Genomic DNA, 15105 nt, shown 5'->3' on the forward strand with positions numbered 1-15105 from the left:
CTCTGGCAAAAGAAAAGTTACCAAATAGTCACCTTTTTTGCGTTCGCTCTAGGGAGTAACGCTTCGAAAACGCATTCTCAAATAGCCACAGACTTAATATTTTCTTCATTTCAGCGCTTATGATCGTACCTCCATTATTTTCTTCCCATGTTTTCTACTCTTCGGTGTAGCCACGTCGGTCCCAGCGTCCCCCACAGGGGACATAAAATATGAGGAAATTATTATTTCTTTACAACTTCAAAATCAGACTGGCAACATTGAAAATTGTTTACGGGGGATGATCCATCTATGATCATCCCCTGTAAACAGTTTTCAATGTTGCCAGTCTGATTTTAAAGTTGTAATGAAATAATAATTTCGTCAAATTTTATGTCCCTTGTGCGGGACGCCGGGACCGACATGGGTAGAGTCTTCGTCAAGTCTCTTTGGCTTAGGAGACCAAAAAGAGTCTAAGGTTCAGTGTTAATTATTTTTGTATTGGTAAAAATTAATAAAATTTAGGCTTTCCGTCAGAGAGAGAGAGGCAAAAATAATAAAAAGTGCAACAGGTATGAAATCATTCACAGACGATATTTATTTCTTTCATGTCATTTTTATGCAATCCTATTTGATGATGTGTTCAACGGTTCAATAAGAAATTAATTTTAGCATGCTCCATTGCGTCATAAAATTCGTAAACAAAACTATATAGATAAGTCATCTGCAAGGGAGAAGAAAGTCGTAAAGAAGTCCAAAGGAATTACAGGGTGTTTCTATGCATGACTCATACATAGCAAGTGTATACCCAAAAGAGAAGGGAAATTCCTTGTGAGTTGAATCAACGCATTACACAAGAGAGGAAGAAAGGTCATCAGCACCAATGCACAATCGAAAGCAATCCTCCACCATCCAAAAGAAAAGACGCTTCGTTGTTGAATGTTTTGGTTGGTGGGCAGAGGGGGGAGTGGTTTGGTCACAGACAGCTAGACTGCGGCTGGAGGGTCAACAGACCACACCATCACATTCTTCTTCAAAAAAGTTAGCATGCGCAGAACACGATGCGCAGAATGACTGATGTCACCTTTTAGATTCTTGGAATTTGCCTGGGCGCAAGACACGTGACCTAAAACTATCAGGCAAGGGGAGGTACCCTACCGAAAATAACAGAAAGAAAGTGAATTTCGTGTTTGATCTATCAGTTTAGGAACACGTGTAATGTTGTTATAGTAAACTTCTCCGGAAAAACTTATTTTAGTGTGTGAAATGAAGATGTGTTATGTTGTGGCAACAATGTAAGTATCATTAGGGCATTTATTTTTGTTTCTATTTTCTTAGAACCCTTGAAAACTTTGTGAATTGTATGTGTTGGTGAATTCTGCTTCACCTTAAGCTTGTTTTCACCTTGAAAGCGTTTCCATGAAATCGGCATTTCTTTCTGCATAACCTGCAAATGTTTCAGTTGACTTCAGAAACTGAGAGGCTAGTTTCTTAACTTTGAAATACTGGAATTTATGATGGAAACTCTCGCTGTTCTTCTTTTGTTGTTCATACCTATTACTGATTGATAGTATATTTGTCAAAGGAGAACTTCAATAACTCATAGGTAGGCCTATTTATTTTTCTGTTCGTAGGTACTGACACAGCACATATGTTCATTTAATCATTTTTTTTTTTAAGAATTATTGACTAATTACTTGTAACGTTAATCGTATATCAGGTTACTATGTAGTCGGACTTTCTTTAAAAAAAAAAAAAAACAAGTTCAGGGGAGGTAAAAATGTAAGGATGCTTTCTAGGACACTTGTTTATTAAAAGAGATATCATGCACAAAAGTGGCATGTAATTGCAATTTAATTTATTTTAGCTTCGGGGTGGGGTTGACGAACTCCTCGAGGGCATCCGACCCCTCCGGAAGCATCCCTGCAAGAAACTATGGGGATTTCCCCAATAACAAATAAACACATGAAAATATTTATTTCATGAATTTACCGGCAAGGCAATACAGACGTGGAGCATAATCGGGAAGTTTAAAGAAAAGAGACCCTTGGGAAGACCAAGGAAGGATAATATAAAACAAGTCTTTTAGGATGTGAGTAATTGCAGTTTAGAATGGATTGGATTGACACAGGACAATAAAATCAATGGAAAGGTCACTGTTTAACTCTCGAATGCGAATTAATATAATCACTAGCCTACGCTGACTCGATGATGTAATCAAGACCTTAACTCAGTTCTTATACAGTTCGCGTAAAAAGAAAATGATGCATAAACAGCAATGTGTTACTTACTGTACGTAATGTATATGACTGTACTCTGTGGTATCCAGACACTCGCATGATTTTTTTTTTTTTTTTTTTTTTTAAGGAAAGGCAAAGACCGACACCTACGAGCGAAGTTGCGAATATACACACACACTTTGATGCACTAATACTTTATGTAAAATAATTATTTATTGACACACATTACACACTTTATTAACTACAGTGGCCTAAATATATTAAATGCTTCAGTGGATGAATAAGCAAATCTAATATATTTCAAGATGTATTTCGAAGAACCGAACCCGTGTCGAAAATCCGGTGGGCAGTTGTTTCCCGCTGCGGACGACCATGGTATAATAGTTTTTCATATGGTCTACTCATAAACTACTGGCTACCGTACTTCTGCTGTATAGTTTAAATAGTTCACTACGTAAGTAAATGAGGCCGTAGTGGCTCATTGATAGAGCATCCACCTTTGTTTCGTTGATTCAGTCGTAGCTCCCGCTAACTAGGCTTTGTGGTGTACAAACACTGTGTGCGTGGATTTTTCTCGGACTTTCGCCATTACACTATTATCATCCATCTCATTGTCACCTTCTTCCTTACTCTTGGTGCATAATTGGGGTTATACATAAAAGAATTAGCCTATAAGTAAATGTTGTAGAACTTTCTTCGGGATAAACAGTAGAAAAAAGTATCTAGATGGGCTTATACTAGGGATGACGAGAGTTATCCGGAATTCGAAAAAATCCGGAATTTGGAGAATTCCGGAATCACAAAAATTTTGAAATTCGAAAAAATCCGGAATTTTTCCAAATTTCGGACTTTCCGAAATTGGAATTTTTAAATTCCGGTTTTTTCCGACCGGAATTTTTCCGAAATCCAAATTCCAGAATTATTCCGATTTTACTTTCCGGATTCTGGAAAGGGAAAATTCCAGAATTGGCCATCCCTACCTTATTATGCAAATAGGGTACCCAAGCAGTATTTTTATTATAGTTATTTTAATAAAAGAAGATTCTTAAGAGCAGCGTCATTTCAGATGTTACTTGGGGGGGGGGGGGTTCTACACCGACGTAAATTTTAAGTGTTTCCATTAGTATATTAGTATACAACTGATTAAAATATAGGCATTTCTGAAACCCAGGCGGGAAATCGCCACTCCGTGCTCTCCCCAAATAACGCTACTACTCTTAAACTTTTCTGTGGTAGTGCGTTTCTTGGTAGATGACAAAATCAGAACTGTTTCGAGTCAGTTCTGAGGACAAGGGTTGTGAGTTAGATCCTTTATTAGTTTATTGTGATAACCTACTAGCAGAAATCTCCACTTTTTACATCAAAAGAAGTCAAACATAATGTCAAAGAGTGTGCAGTAAACTGAGAATATCTCCTTTTAAAACATTGTTGTTTGTTGTGTAAAATTCAAGTTATAACGAATAAAAAGATTATAATGCCGTGTGTACGCATTATAATGGGATTGTTTAAGTGTTATATGTTCATTTAACCTTCAGATAAGGAAGCTTTATATGCGAGTGACAATAAAAATCTCTTCAAGTCGCATTCGAATAACATTCTCGAACTCATTGCAGTAGCGCTGTTTTAAAAGCTGGACCAGACACAAAAGAGATTGCATTATAGACAATAATAATGCTATAAATTACGTTCGTAACACTGAAATGTCACTTTGAAATTGAACTAACGTTCTTGTGGCCTTTAGATCTCTTTTTCTTTTTCGCCGTTCATCCTTGACGATTTGTCATCATTGCTTCTGTTATTCCTTCCCTTCTAACCTCAGTTCTAGAGGGAAGGAGGGAGGGGAAATTGATTTCTTATAATATTAGCTAATGGAAATTCCCTTAACGAACACCTCTTAATAACACATTCCATAATATGAACTTTTTTTCTTGGTATATATATATAATATGTACGAGGGTCACTACGAAAGTTTTGAGATGTGAAATAACCTACATACTTTCAAATTAATTTGACACGTTTTCTCAAAGTATTCACCATTACACTGTACACACTTGCATCCTCGAAAACCACTTTTGGAAGCAGTGTTGCCAGTCTTTTTCTTCAAATGTTGAAAGTTCATTCTCGTAAGCCACTACAGTTTCTTCAGGGCTGCAAAATCTCTTCCCACGCATGCGATCTTTGATCCTGGGGAGCAGAAAAAAAAATCACACGGGGCCAGGTCAGGGCTATGCGGGGGATGAGTCATAAGTTTGACCTCCTTAGATTCTAAAAGCTGAATTGTGATGTTGGCCGTGTGTGCGGACTCGTTGTCATGATGAAGCAGCATTTCACGCAATCCAGTTCTTGGACGCCGTTTTCGAAGCTTCTGGAACACTTTTGTTAGGCAAACAGTGGTGTATCACTGAGCAGTAACAGTCCTTTGTTCTTCAAGTGGAACAGTTGCAACATGGCCAAATTTGGAGAAGAAAGTTGCTGCCATCTTCTTTCCCACACTTCGCGGTCGCTTCACTTTTGTGGGTGGATTTTCGTCTGGAAAGATCCAAACTGTAGACTGGCGTTTATTTTCAGGGTCAAATTGGTAGATCCAAGTCTCATCATCAGTAACAAGGTCAGAGACGCGACGAGAATTGCCTCAATCAAATTTTGCAAGCATTTCTTCACACCATTTCACACGCATGCGCTTCTGCTGATCAGTCAAAGTGTGAGGCACCCAACGAGATGAAACCTTCCTGAGCCGAAGATGATCATGAAGAATTTTTGTTTCTGCTAGCGATCCAATGTTCACTGTAGATTCTATGACCTTGAAAGTTGTTCAAGGATTTTCTCGAATCATTTGTTCCACAGCGGCAATGTTTTCATCTGACACAGCTGTTGCCGGACGTCCAGCTCTCTCTTCATCTTTAAGCGATGTTCGGCCTCTTCTGAATTCACCAAACCACCGAAAAATTGTAGCACGGGAAGGAGCAAGGTCCCCAAATGCCCCGTCTCGTTCAAACCACTTTTGAAATCGTAAAGGATCATTGCCCGAAAATGTTCCCTTTCGAGCTCCATTCTAGACAGCCGAATACTGCTTACATCAACAAACAAGTGAAGGCGATACGGCCACGCCGATAAGCGAGGCGCGTTGAAACTTGCTTCGCTTCTTCGCTCTGCATACCACTACCGAACGCAATTGTTGGAATTCAAATACTGTGCCTCAACAATGCGTATCTCAAAACTTTCGTAGTGGCCCTTGTGTATATATATATATATATATACAGTGACGGATCCAGGATGTGATCAAGGGAGGGGCTAAACCATAATTTGCCGTTTTATCCAGTGTAAAGCTGAATTGAAGTCCATTTTATCCAGTGTAAACCTGAGCGTCAAGGGGGGGGGGGTATAGCCCCTTAGCCCCCCTTGGATCCGCCCTTGTATATATATATATATATATATATATATATATATATATATATATAGGGTGTTTAAAAAAACATCGACAACGTTTAGGAGGTGATTCCTTACACCAAGATAACTTTAAAGGTCCATAGCTCCAAAACTAAGGGATATACCATAGTCGGGTAAAGGCTTCACTTAGGAACTAGTATATACCCTATCCAAATATCCGAGTTTCACAATCCTGCGGTACTTTGGCAACATTTTTTATAGAGGTAGTTCATGAGTAATTCAAATTATGTGCTTGTAGCCAAACTGCCTGTATAAAAATTGTTGCATGAGTACCTTAGAATTCTGAAACATGTATTTTTGGATAACGCACATATTAGTTTCTAAGTGAAGATTTGACCCGACTATGGTAGATTCCATAGTTTTGGAGCTATGGACCTTTAAAGTTCATTTTTTCATGTTTTCTGTAGCCTATAACTCCGAAAGTAAGCACCTAGGTTGGTCTGTATTTTTTGTCTTATCTTGGTGTGAGGAATCACCTCCCAAACTTCATCGGTGTTGCTTTGAAACACTTTGTATATTATTACGAAATAAAACTCACCGGTTTACAGACATGGACAGCCTTCTTATCCCCTTTACCCCCAGTGTTTTAGAAATCTCTTCATAACGGATATGGATTATTCTCCGTTCATACGTATGTAGTATAGCTAATTCTTTCTGCAATTTGAAAAATCTTCAAGTGACCCCTTCAACTGTTCTAGAAGTTGCAAGAAATTTCGAATAGAAAGTAATATCTGGAAGGAGGAGGTAAACGACGAATTCAATAATTTCATTACGTCTTTTATTCCCATTTTGTCCAATTTTTCCATCCCAAATTTTCCGAAAAAAAAAATAATCCCGCACTCACATCACTAGGTTTCAGATGTCAGTTGCGGCAATGCATGTGTCTCTTTGGTATAAATATTGCACGGAAATAAACTAGTCGTCCAGAAATAATAACTTCTCGTAAAGACAAGTTCGTTAGAACTACAAGCAAACAGAAAAGACCTTTAACTGCACCAGAAGTACGGGGGAGCCGTTTCTAATCAATATCAGATGGAACAGTGGTCCGAAACCACCCCTCCGAGCAGGAAACATTGCAAAGAGGTACTATTAGGCAAAAACATAAAGACTGGACCAATTAACAATGAAAGAAGGTACTCTGCATCGCCGAATCTAAATTTGAGCTCTATGGTTCTCAATGCCAGGTGTTTGTGTATCGCCCTTCCGAGAAGTGCTTTCGTCCCGACTATATAAGATAGTGTAATTGTGTGGAGATGTTTTACAGACAATTAAGTTGGTAAATTTGAATCAAATCAACAGAATATTGTCAAACACATATATATCACAACATTTAAGCGAGGCATGCAATTCCATTAGGAACGCGGCTTTTGGACAACAGGATAACAATTAGGGATGGCCAGAACCGGTTCCTGGTGGAACCGGTTTTCGGGTCTGAACGGATCCGGTTCCGGAACCGGTTTTTCGGATCCAGGTTTGGAACCGGGTTTTTGAATCAAGGTCTGGAACCGGTTCTGAAAACCGGATCTCCAAGAACCGGTTCCATTGGAACCGAAACTTTGTGACCAACTCTACGCTAAATCCGAGCTGCTGGCAGGCTGTGAACAGTGTGCTAGATGAAATGGTGGAAGCGACAGGCAGGCGCCCAGGAAGCGGCCGCTTATTTCATTTGGCTAAATAAACTGGGTTACTGGCAAACTCATTGGCTAAACAGGCAAACTGGCCAACTCATTTGGCTAAACACCCACTGGTGAACCAAAATTTCTTTTCTGGGGGTAAATAAATACAAGCGGGTCTGGGCGGGGAGGACACAAGCGCATGGTACTCTTTGCAGTGTTTTGAAGGTGAACTTTGTGCCTCCTTTACGGGTCTTTGGGGACTTTCGGATCCAGGTCTGGAACCGGGTCCTAAGATCTGGTTCTGGAACCGGGTTTTCGGATCCAGGTCTGGCACCGGTTCCTAAGATCCGGTTCTGGAACCGGGTTTTCTGATCCAGATATGTAACCAGTTCCTAAGATCCGGTTCTGGAACCGGGTTTTCGGATCCAGGTCAGGAACCGGTTCCAGAACCGCTTATGAAAACCAGATCTCCGAGAACCGGTTCCGCCGGAACCGGAACTTTGTGGCCATCCCTAGTAACAACAACAAACATTTTCTCAAGTTATGCAGTAATTATCTGCAAATCAATAAACAGGCTCTCATTGTCACAAAAATGGAATAGGCACCACAGTCTCACGATTTGTCAGTCATCGAGCTCTTGCGGGATGAACTTCACATGATAGTCGGTTACCACATGACAAGGAATGCAGAATATGTATGAAAGGCTCTTCAAAGTTGTTGGAGTCGCACAAATTAGATAGATATATCAAACAAATGCTTGGAATTTATAAAGCTCTTATCAAGGCTAAGGATGGGCACTTCCATGAACGCAAACTTCCTCAATAAATTTGTCTCAATGGAAAGAGAAAAGTGTATTTTCGTTTTATCATGTGGACCATTATGTTATTTTGCAAAACAGGTCCCACAAACAGGAGTTTGTATGGATATAGTGCATTTTGGAAAGTTCTGAAAAATTAATAATGTGCTTAGCCTTTGACACTGTAAGTTTGACGTAACAAGTTAAGAAGCACTATTTTGATTCTTCAAATTGACGTTTATTGATTTAAGAATCATTTAGATACAATCAGCAACAACAATGACAAAGATGGGTTCGTTTGAGTTTAACGTTCCTTTTCGGCTCCGAGGGAGCACCGTGGCTCCGTGGTAGAGCGCTTACCTCTGGTGTGTGGTGTGGAGTCCCCTGGTTCGATCTGCTGCCAAGTAAGTTTGTGGTGAACAACATTGTGTTTGTGGGTTTTCTCGGGGTACTCCCGTTTCCTCCCACATTCTCACCCACCAATTTTTCCATCATCATTCACTTGCTTTAATCATCACCTGCTTTAGCCTAACAGGCATAATCGTGGGACATCAAACAGAAAGATTTCATTTCGTTTCGGTTCCGAAATTATGAGGCAGAATATATTCATTAAATCGTCTTCTGTTCAAGGCAGGTATTCTGGGGGATGTAACCAAGGGCGTCATTTGAACTCGAAAGGAGCAGCTGCACCCCGAGTTTGACATTTATATTTATTTTAGTCAGTAGGATAATAATATACTAATGTAAAACATAAAACTCGACTTACATTAGAGAGCACCCCTTCCAATCTAAAACGACACTGCTGAGCAGAGGCACAACAGTAGTAAAAGAAGCGGAAGGAAATAAACCAGATGGTTGCACTGAGGAAAAAAGCTCGATGAGGATGGCCGACTGATAGGCACGGATCCAAGGGGGGGGGCTACAGTCCCCCCTTAGTACTCAGGTGTATACTGGACAAAATGGGCTTCAATCCTGCTTTACACTGGATGAAGCGACAAACTATGGTTTAGCCAAACCCTTGATCATATCCTGGATCCGTCACTGCCCCCGCCTGAGGGGCTTCAAGCTGAAACCTCATGACTACAATCCAAGAATGATAATGCTAACCACTGGTCTACTCCACGTCTGCTGAGTTCCTCCGTGGCTAAGCGGTTAGCGTACGCACCTTTGGCGTGGGGGGCTTGGGTTCGATTCCCGACGGGAGCTCATGTGGTTCGGATTCCACGTTAATCAGTAGGTCCACGTCTCATATAGCCTCGCTGCTGAACGGGACGTTAAACTCAAAATCAACTCAACTCCACTAGTCTGCTTCCACTAGTGATTTTGTTCTGTGTGATAAAGTGATGTAGTCGGGGAGCAGAGGGATTATTCTCCCTTAAGAGTTCTCATCCCGGCGAAATTAAAATACCGCTAATTTTACAGTAGTTGTGTGATATCTTCAAATAGATAAAAGATTAACGAAATGTGGAACAAGAGCGCCCTAGACAATATCATTTTACATGAGATACCGTTATCACGACTAACTTATCTGCTTTCGATTTCCAGCCATTTTGAAAATCGGCATTTATTTTCGCGTTTCTAAACGGCTGAAAACGGAAAGCCACTAGGTGACTTGTAATAACGGTACATCACGCAAAATATTGTCTAGGGTGCTCTTGTTCCACATTTCAATTATCTTTCATCTATTTGAAGATATCACATAATTACTATAAAATTAGCGGTATTTTAATTTCGCCGGGGTGAGGCCTCTTAACTTTGTGTTTTGCTTCTTGCACGAAGACAAAAACTAATAAGCCTATTAACTATGTAAAATCAAAATACAATAGAGTGATAATCGAGGTCATCAAATAGGATGAGGGGGGCGCGTGGCTCAGTGGTAGAGCATTCACCTCCGGCGCTTGGGGTCCCTGGTTCGATCCCAGCTCGTGCCGTGTAGACTTTATGGAGGACATCGTGCTGGTGGGTTTTCTCGGGGTTTTCCCGTTTCCTCCCACTTTCTTCATTTCACTCATTTCTCATCATCACCGTCTCCTTTAGCCTAACCGAAATAAACGTGGGACGTAAAACTTAAAGATTTCATTTCATTTTTCAAATAGGAGGATGAAGTTGTTTTTTTTTTTTTCCTCTCTGTACTCAAAATTTGATTACGATAGTGCTGTGTGTGAGTGTTATTGGTGTTAAGGCCATTCAATGTTGCTTTCTCTTACTTTTTTTTTATTTAAATGCGTCTAATGTTAATTATTCTTTTTTCGTTATTTTTAGGGGTCGCGAACAACAAAGAAGACCCGACTCACAGAGGACCAAAGAATAAATTAGAAACTAACGGTAAGGATTTTTAAAAGTAAATTAAAGTAAGAGTTTATTTAATTTTATACGGGGGTTGGAACTTTAATAGTGGCAGTTTTGCTATATATATACGCCATAAGACGGAACCACTACTACTTGCTTATTCTACACATTAGTTCGATATGTAACCCAGCTCATAGTAAACGGACTCTTCTTACCAACTCTACGCACATGCACCATAACAAGAGTAAAGACTCGTGTGAATTGGTATGGGGCCGCGGTGGCTCAGTGGTAGAGCGTTCACCTCTGGTGCTTGGGGTCCCGGGTTCGATCCCAGCCCCCGCCAAGTGAACTTTGTGGTGGACAAACACCGTGTGCGTGGGTTTTCTCGGGGTTCTCCCGTTTCCTCCCACTTTCTTCATTCCACCATTTCATTCATTACTCATCATCACCGTCTCCTTTAGCCTAACCGGCATAACTGTGGGACGTAAAACTCAAAGATTTCATTTCATTTTTTCGTGTGAATTGGTGATCCAATATTGTTTACATATGATGTTCCCGCAACAGAAGCAGACGTTCCTCAACAACTGTTAATTTTTGTAACAACCACGATCAGTATTATGGGCTTGGAAGTGTTCTGAAGTCCGCTATACTTCTTGAATCTATGACCTTGTAGCTATGTTTAACCCTTCTAAGTTTTAGTGCCTATTTTTAGGCACTAACTATTTTAGTGTCTTCATTATTCGATTTAAAAAGTACCAATAAAGCTTTACTTTTCAAAAATTTTATTTTTCAAGCATGGAGGCATTGTAGAACACATGGTTTTACGCCTTTCTGTATCGAGACATAGGGTATGATAACGTCATAACTTTAAAAAATATTTTTTCCTTATGCCTCTTTTTATTATTTTTGGTGGGCTTACTTTTGAACCTAGAAGATTGAAATTTTTACACACATTTAGTGCACCCTTTAATATTTTTCAGAATTTTTCCAGACCTCTGCGTTAAAAGAGGGAGGGGATCCAAAAAGGGCAAAAAGATAAAAAAAAGGATAGTTTTTAAACAAAAAATCTCCTTTTTCGCGATTTTCCCCCCTTTGATACATGACGGAGATATGTGAATGGTGTCGTTTGAAAGGCTGTTCTATTCTGAAGATAACAATGGACGAACCATGATCCTAGGATAAATAGGGTGTCTCAGGTAATTTTTACCTGAGATCCTCTTTTATAAGAAATTTAGGATTTGTGGGGATATTGTTGTTTGTGAAACGGGGGACTTACTTTTGCACTTAGAATATTGAAATTTTCCACACACATTCAGTGCACTCCTTAGAATATTGAAATTTTCCACACACATTCAGTGCACTCCTTAGTATTTTTCAGATTTTCTCAGATCTCTGCGTTCAAATAGGGGGTCCAAATGGACAAAAACTTAAAAAGAACGGATATTTTTTTAAACAAAAAACCTCTTTTTTCGTGATTTTCCTACCTCTGATACATGATAGAGACATGTGAATGGTACTATTTGAAAGTCTGTTCTATTCTGAAGAGGATGATGTACGAACCATGATCCTAGGATAAATAGGGATGTCTCAAGAAATTTTTATATTACATCCGGCTATTTGGAGTAATCTTGGGCATGTGGGATTCGTTGATAAATATTTTTTCCCCGCCCTAACTATTCAAGATAGAAGCTTGAAATTTTGTACACACATTTAGTACAACCCTTAGTATTTTTCAGCTTATTTTGAGATCTCTGCGTTACTACAGGGGGGTCTAGAGGAGCTCAAAAATTTAAAAAATCAGAAAACATCCCGATTTCTTTCGAAATTCAAGTCTTAGGGACATGATGGGGAAATGTGAATTGTACCGTTTGAAATGCTGTTCTATTCTGAAGAAAATGAGGTACGAACCATGATCCTAGGGCAAATAGGGATGATGAAGCCGTTTGACTGAAAGTCTATAATTTACCCCCTTCTCCCAAAAAAGCTATAATTTAAAAGGGTTAATCATTAAAAGGAAGGAAACATTTTGCGGTACTCATCTCTGAATTGTTCTGAAGATTCTTCAGGCAATAAACCGCACAATTCGATTTGAACTATCAACAGAACAAGTGCTGCTACAGGTGAGCGTATATTGCGACTTAAATTTTGGGTTGTTCAGGCAAGAAACATCAGTAAAACATTTACGTATGTAGATCATATATTGCGCATCGATTGTAAATAAATAGTTGCTACTATTGAAGTCCCAACCCTCATAAAAATTAGTGTAATGTTCAATAATAATTAAGATTGAACGCAAGTCTGCATGAAAAACAAGTGAAGAAAGAACACATTGATTAATGTTGCCTCATACCTAGAATATTTTCTTGTCTTCCTATTCGTCAAATAGCAGAAGCCAAACTGGATTATTGCCAAGGAATAAATCCTATTTGTGATAGCAGAAGACTTACAGACACGCGCTGATAGAAGAAAGTAAGAAAGAGAAAAATGTTGCTTTGGGTTAAAGTGGATGTTGGTTTAAAAGACCAACCATTCGCATATGCGCGGAATATTTGTTTGATCAATATTGCTTTTACTTTTTGTGCTAAAGCCGACTTAAAGATATTGTAATGATCATACAATCGTACAACATGGTTGCAAATAGTGATAATTCAAATATTAGGGTCCAGTTGATAGAAATGAAATCTAAGTTTTACGTCCCACGTTATGCCAAAGGAGATGGTGATGATGAGAAATGAATGAAATGGTGGAATGAAGAAAGTGAGAGAAAACCCCGAGAAACCCATGCACACGGTGTTTGTCCACCACAAAGCTCACTTGGCGCGAGCTGAGATCGAACCAAGGAGACCCCATGCACCAGGGGGTGAACGCTCTACCCCTGAGCCACCGCAGCCCTCCAGTTTATAGAGTATTCTATATACGAACTTTTATTTGGTTTTGGTAGGTCCCATAGTTTTGGAGTTATGGATCTTTAAAGTTTTTTTTTTTTTTTTTAATGTTTTCGACAGCATGCAACTCCGAAAGGAAGCATTTGTGCACCCAGGTTGGTCTGTACTTTTTTGTGTTATCTTGGTGTCAGAAATCACCTTCCAAAAGTTGTCGGTGTTGTTTTGAAACACCCTCTATCTACTCTTAAAATATACTACTTTGGTCAGTTGGAGTTCTATTAGCAATCTTGAATTTTTCAAAGCTATAATGAATAGTTTGCAAGTGGAATTTCCAATGTACGATTGAAATTGGTTTGGTACTATGCATATTGTAGTTTCTTTCGATAAACTTTTCAACTTTCAATATTTTTTTGTGTACCTAAAGGAAGAGACTTAATTTTAGGTTTTCAGTTAGCTTAATTTGCTTCCCAACGAGTGCTTAATAACCCATCGCTACTTCGTACTCCAGTTCTTGGAAACGAGGACTTGACAGTACTTCTTTTGAGACAGACGATATTGCTAACAGCTCAGGCAATTTTGTATTCCTTTTCTTATTTCTTTCTCCTATACCTGTAGGGGTTCCAAAAGTTTAAGACATGTTCTTGGAATCCATTAGTAAATATAGTAAAGCCAGTTTTTAATCGTAACTTAAGTTTGCGGAAATAACTGAACGGTCTTCTTCTCTTTTAAACTATATATATATATCTTTAATTCTTGTGCAACAAGGTAGAAGGACTTTCCTATACGACGAATAAAATATATTTTTAAAACCATATTTAAGAAAGATGATTTAGTAACTGTATGCATTACGCGTAAAAACTATAAAACTATTGAAATTTCATCGCTGAACTACTATTTTCAAAAAATGTTTCGAGAAAAATAGTTGGTGCGAAAAGAGACCTTATCCTCAAAGGAGATGAATTTACGGATATAAACAATGTGGATGATTCTAACGGGGATTCCGACTCATGAGTCCCGACTCCCGGGCTCAGCCGTCCCTGAGTTAAGTAATTGAACACGAGCGCCACCAGTAGATAGCTTGTTATACCCTGCTTTCGAAGGGAGCGCTAACCCCAATGCGATTAGTGGGAGTGAGTGCGAGCCGCATTGAAGAAAACAATCTCGAGATGGAGCTACCGTGAGCCTCACTGAATATAACGAGCCCGACATGGAGCTAGCGCGAGCCTCTTGAATATAGCGAACCCAAGATGGAGCTAGCGCGAGCCTCTTGAATATAGCGAACCCAAGATGGAGCTGGCGCGAGCCTCATTGAATATAGGGAACCCGAGATGGAGCTAGTGCGAGCCTTGTTGAATATAGCGAGACCGACATGGAGCTAGCTCGAGCCTCCTTAATATAGCGAACCTGAGATAAAGCTAGCGCGAGTAGCGAGCCCGAGATGAAGCGAATACGATTCTGAGCTGGCATGCGCTCCAGTTCGGTTAAAGAACACACTCATGAGCACGTAGCGAACGTGAGATCAATGATATAAGTGAGCGTGAGCGTCGTTAAGGAAAGTACACAAAGAAAAATCCGTTCTCCGGACAGCTGTATATTGTACAAATACACGGTATCTTCTTGCTTACTATAGAAATCAGTATGGAGCATACGTTATCCGTATGTTACATAGGCACTGCCCTTAGATGTTACATCATGCCGTTGCAGGATGTCTGACATCTAACAGTTTTCCGTATATCACATGCATATACTTAAGTTACCTTCGTCAGCTATATGTTATATACGTCCATTTGTATGTGAGATCCTGACCGCCTTCATTGTTTCATACGGAAAGTACATATAGGTGGAACACTTATACA

General features: G+C 39.5%; 1 protein-coding gene across 4 annotated transcripts in view; it reads left to right on the forward strand.

Moving 5' to 3' along the window:
• shn (zinc finger protein schnurri) overlaps nucleotides 1–15105 on the forward strand; it is a 472944-nt gene that overhangs the window by 374726 nt on the left and 83113 nt on the right. For 3 of the 4 annotated variants that reach the window (XM_081755807.1, XM_081755808.1, XM_081755806.1), the window contains exon 2: nucleotides 10338–10400. In XM_081755807.1, coding sequence (XP_081611933.1) covers nucleotides 10338–10400 — 63 coding nt within the window. Of the gene's footprint in view, nucleotides 1–1117; nucleotides 1272–10337; nucleotides 10401–15105 lie in introns of those variants that run through there. The other variant, XM_081755810.1, reaches the window with a different exon arrangement.

This window comes from Thermobia domestica, chromosome 4 (assembly GCF_964235325.1).
Source record: "Thermobia domestica chromosome 4, izTheDome1.hap1.1, whole genome shotgun sequence".
Taxonomy (NCBI): Eukaryota; Metazoa; Arthropoda; class Insecta; order Zygentoma; family Lepismatidae; genus Thermobia; species Thermobia domestica.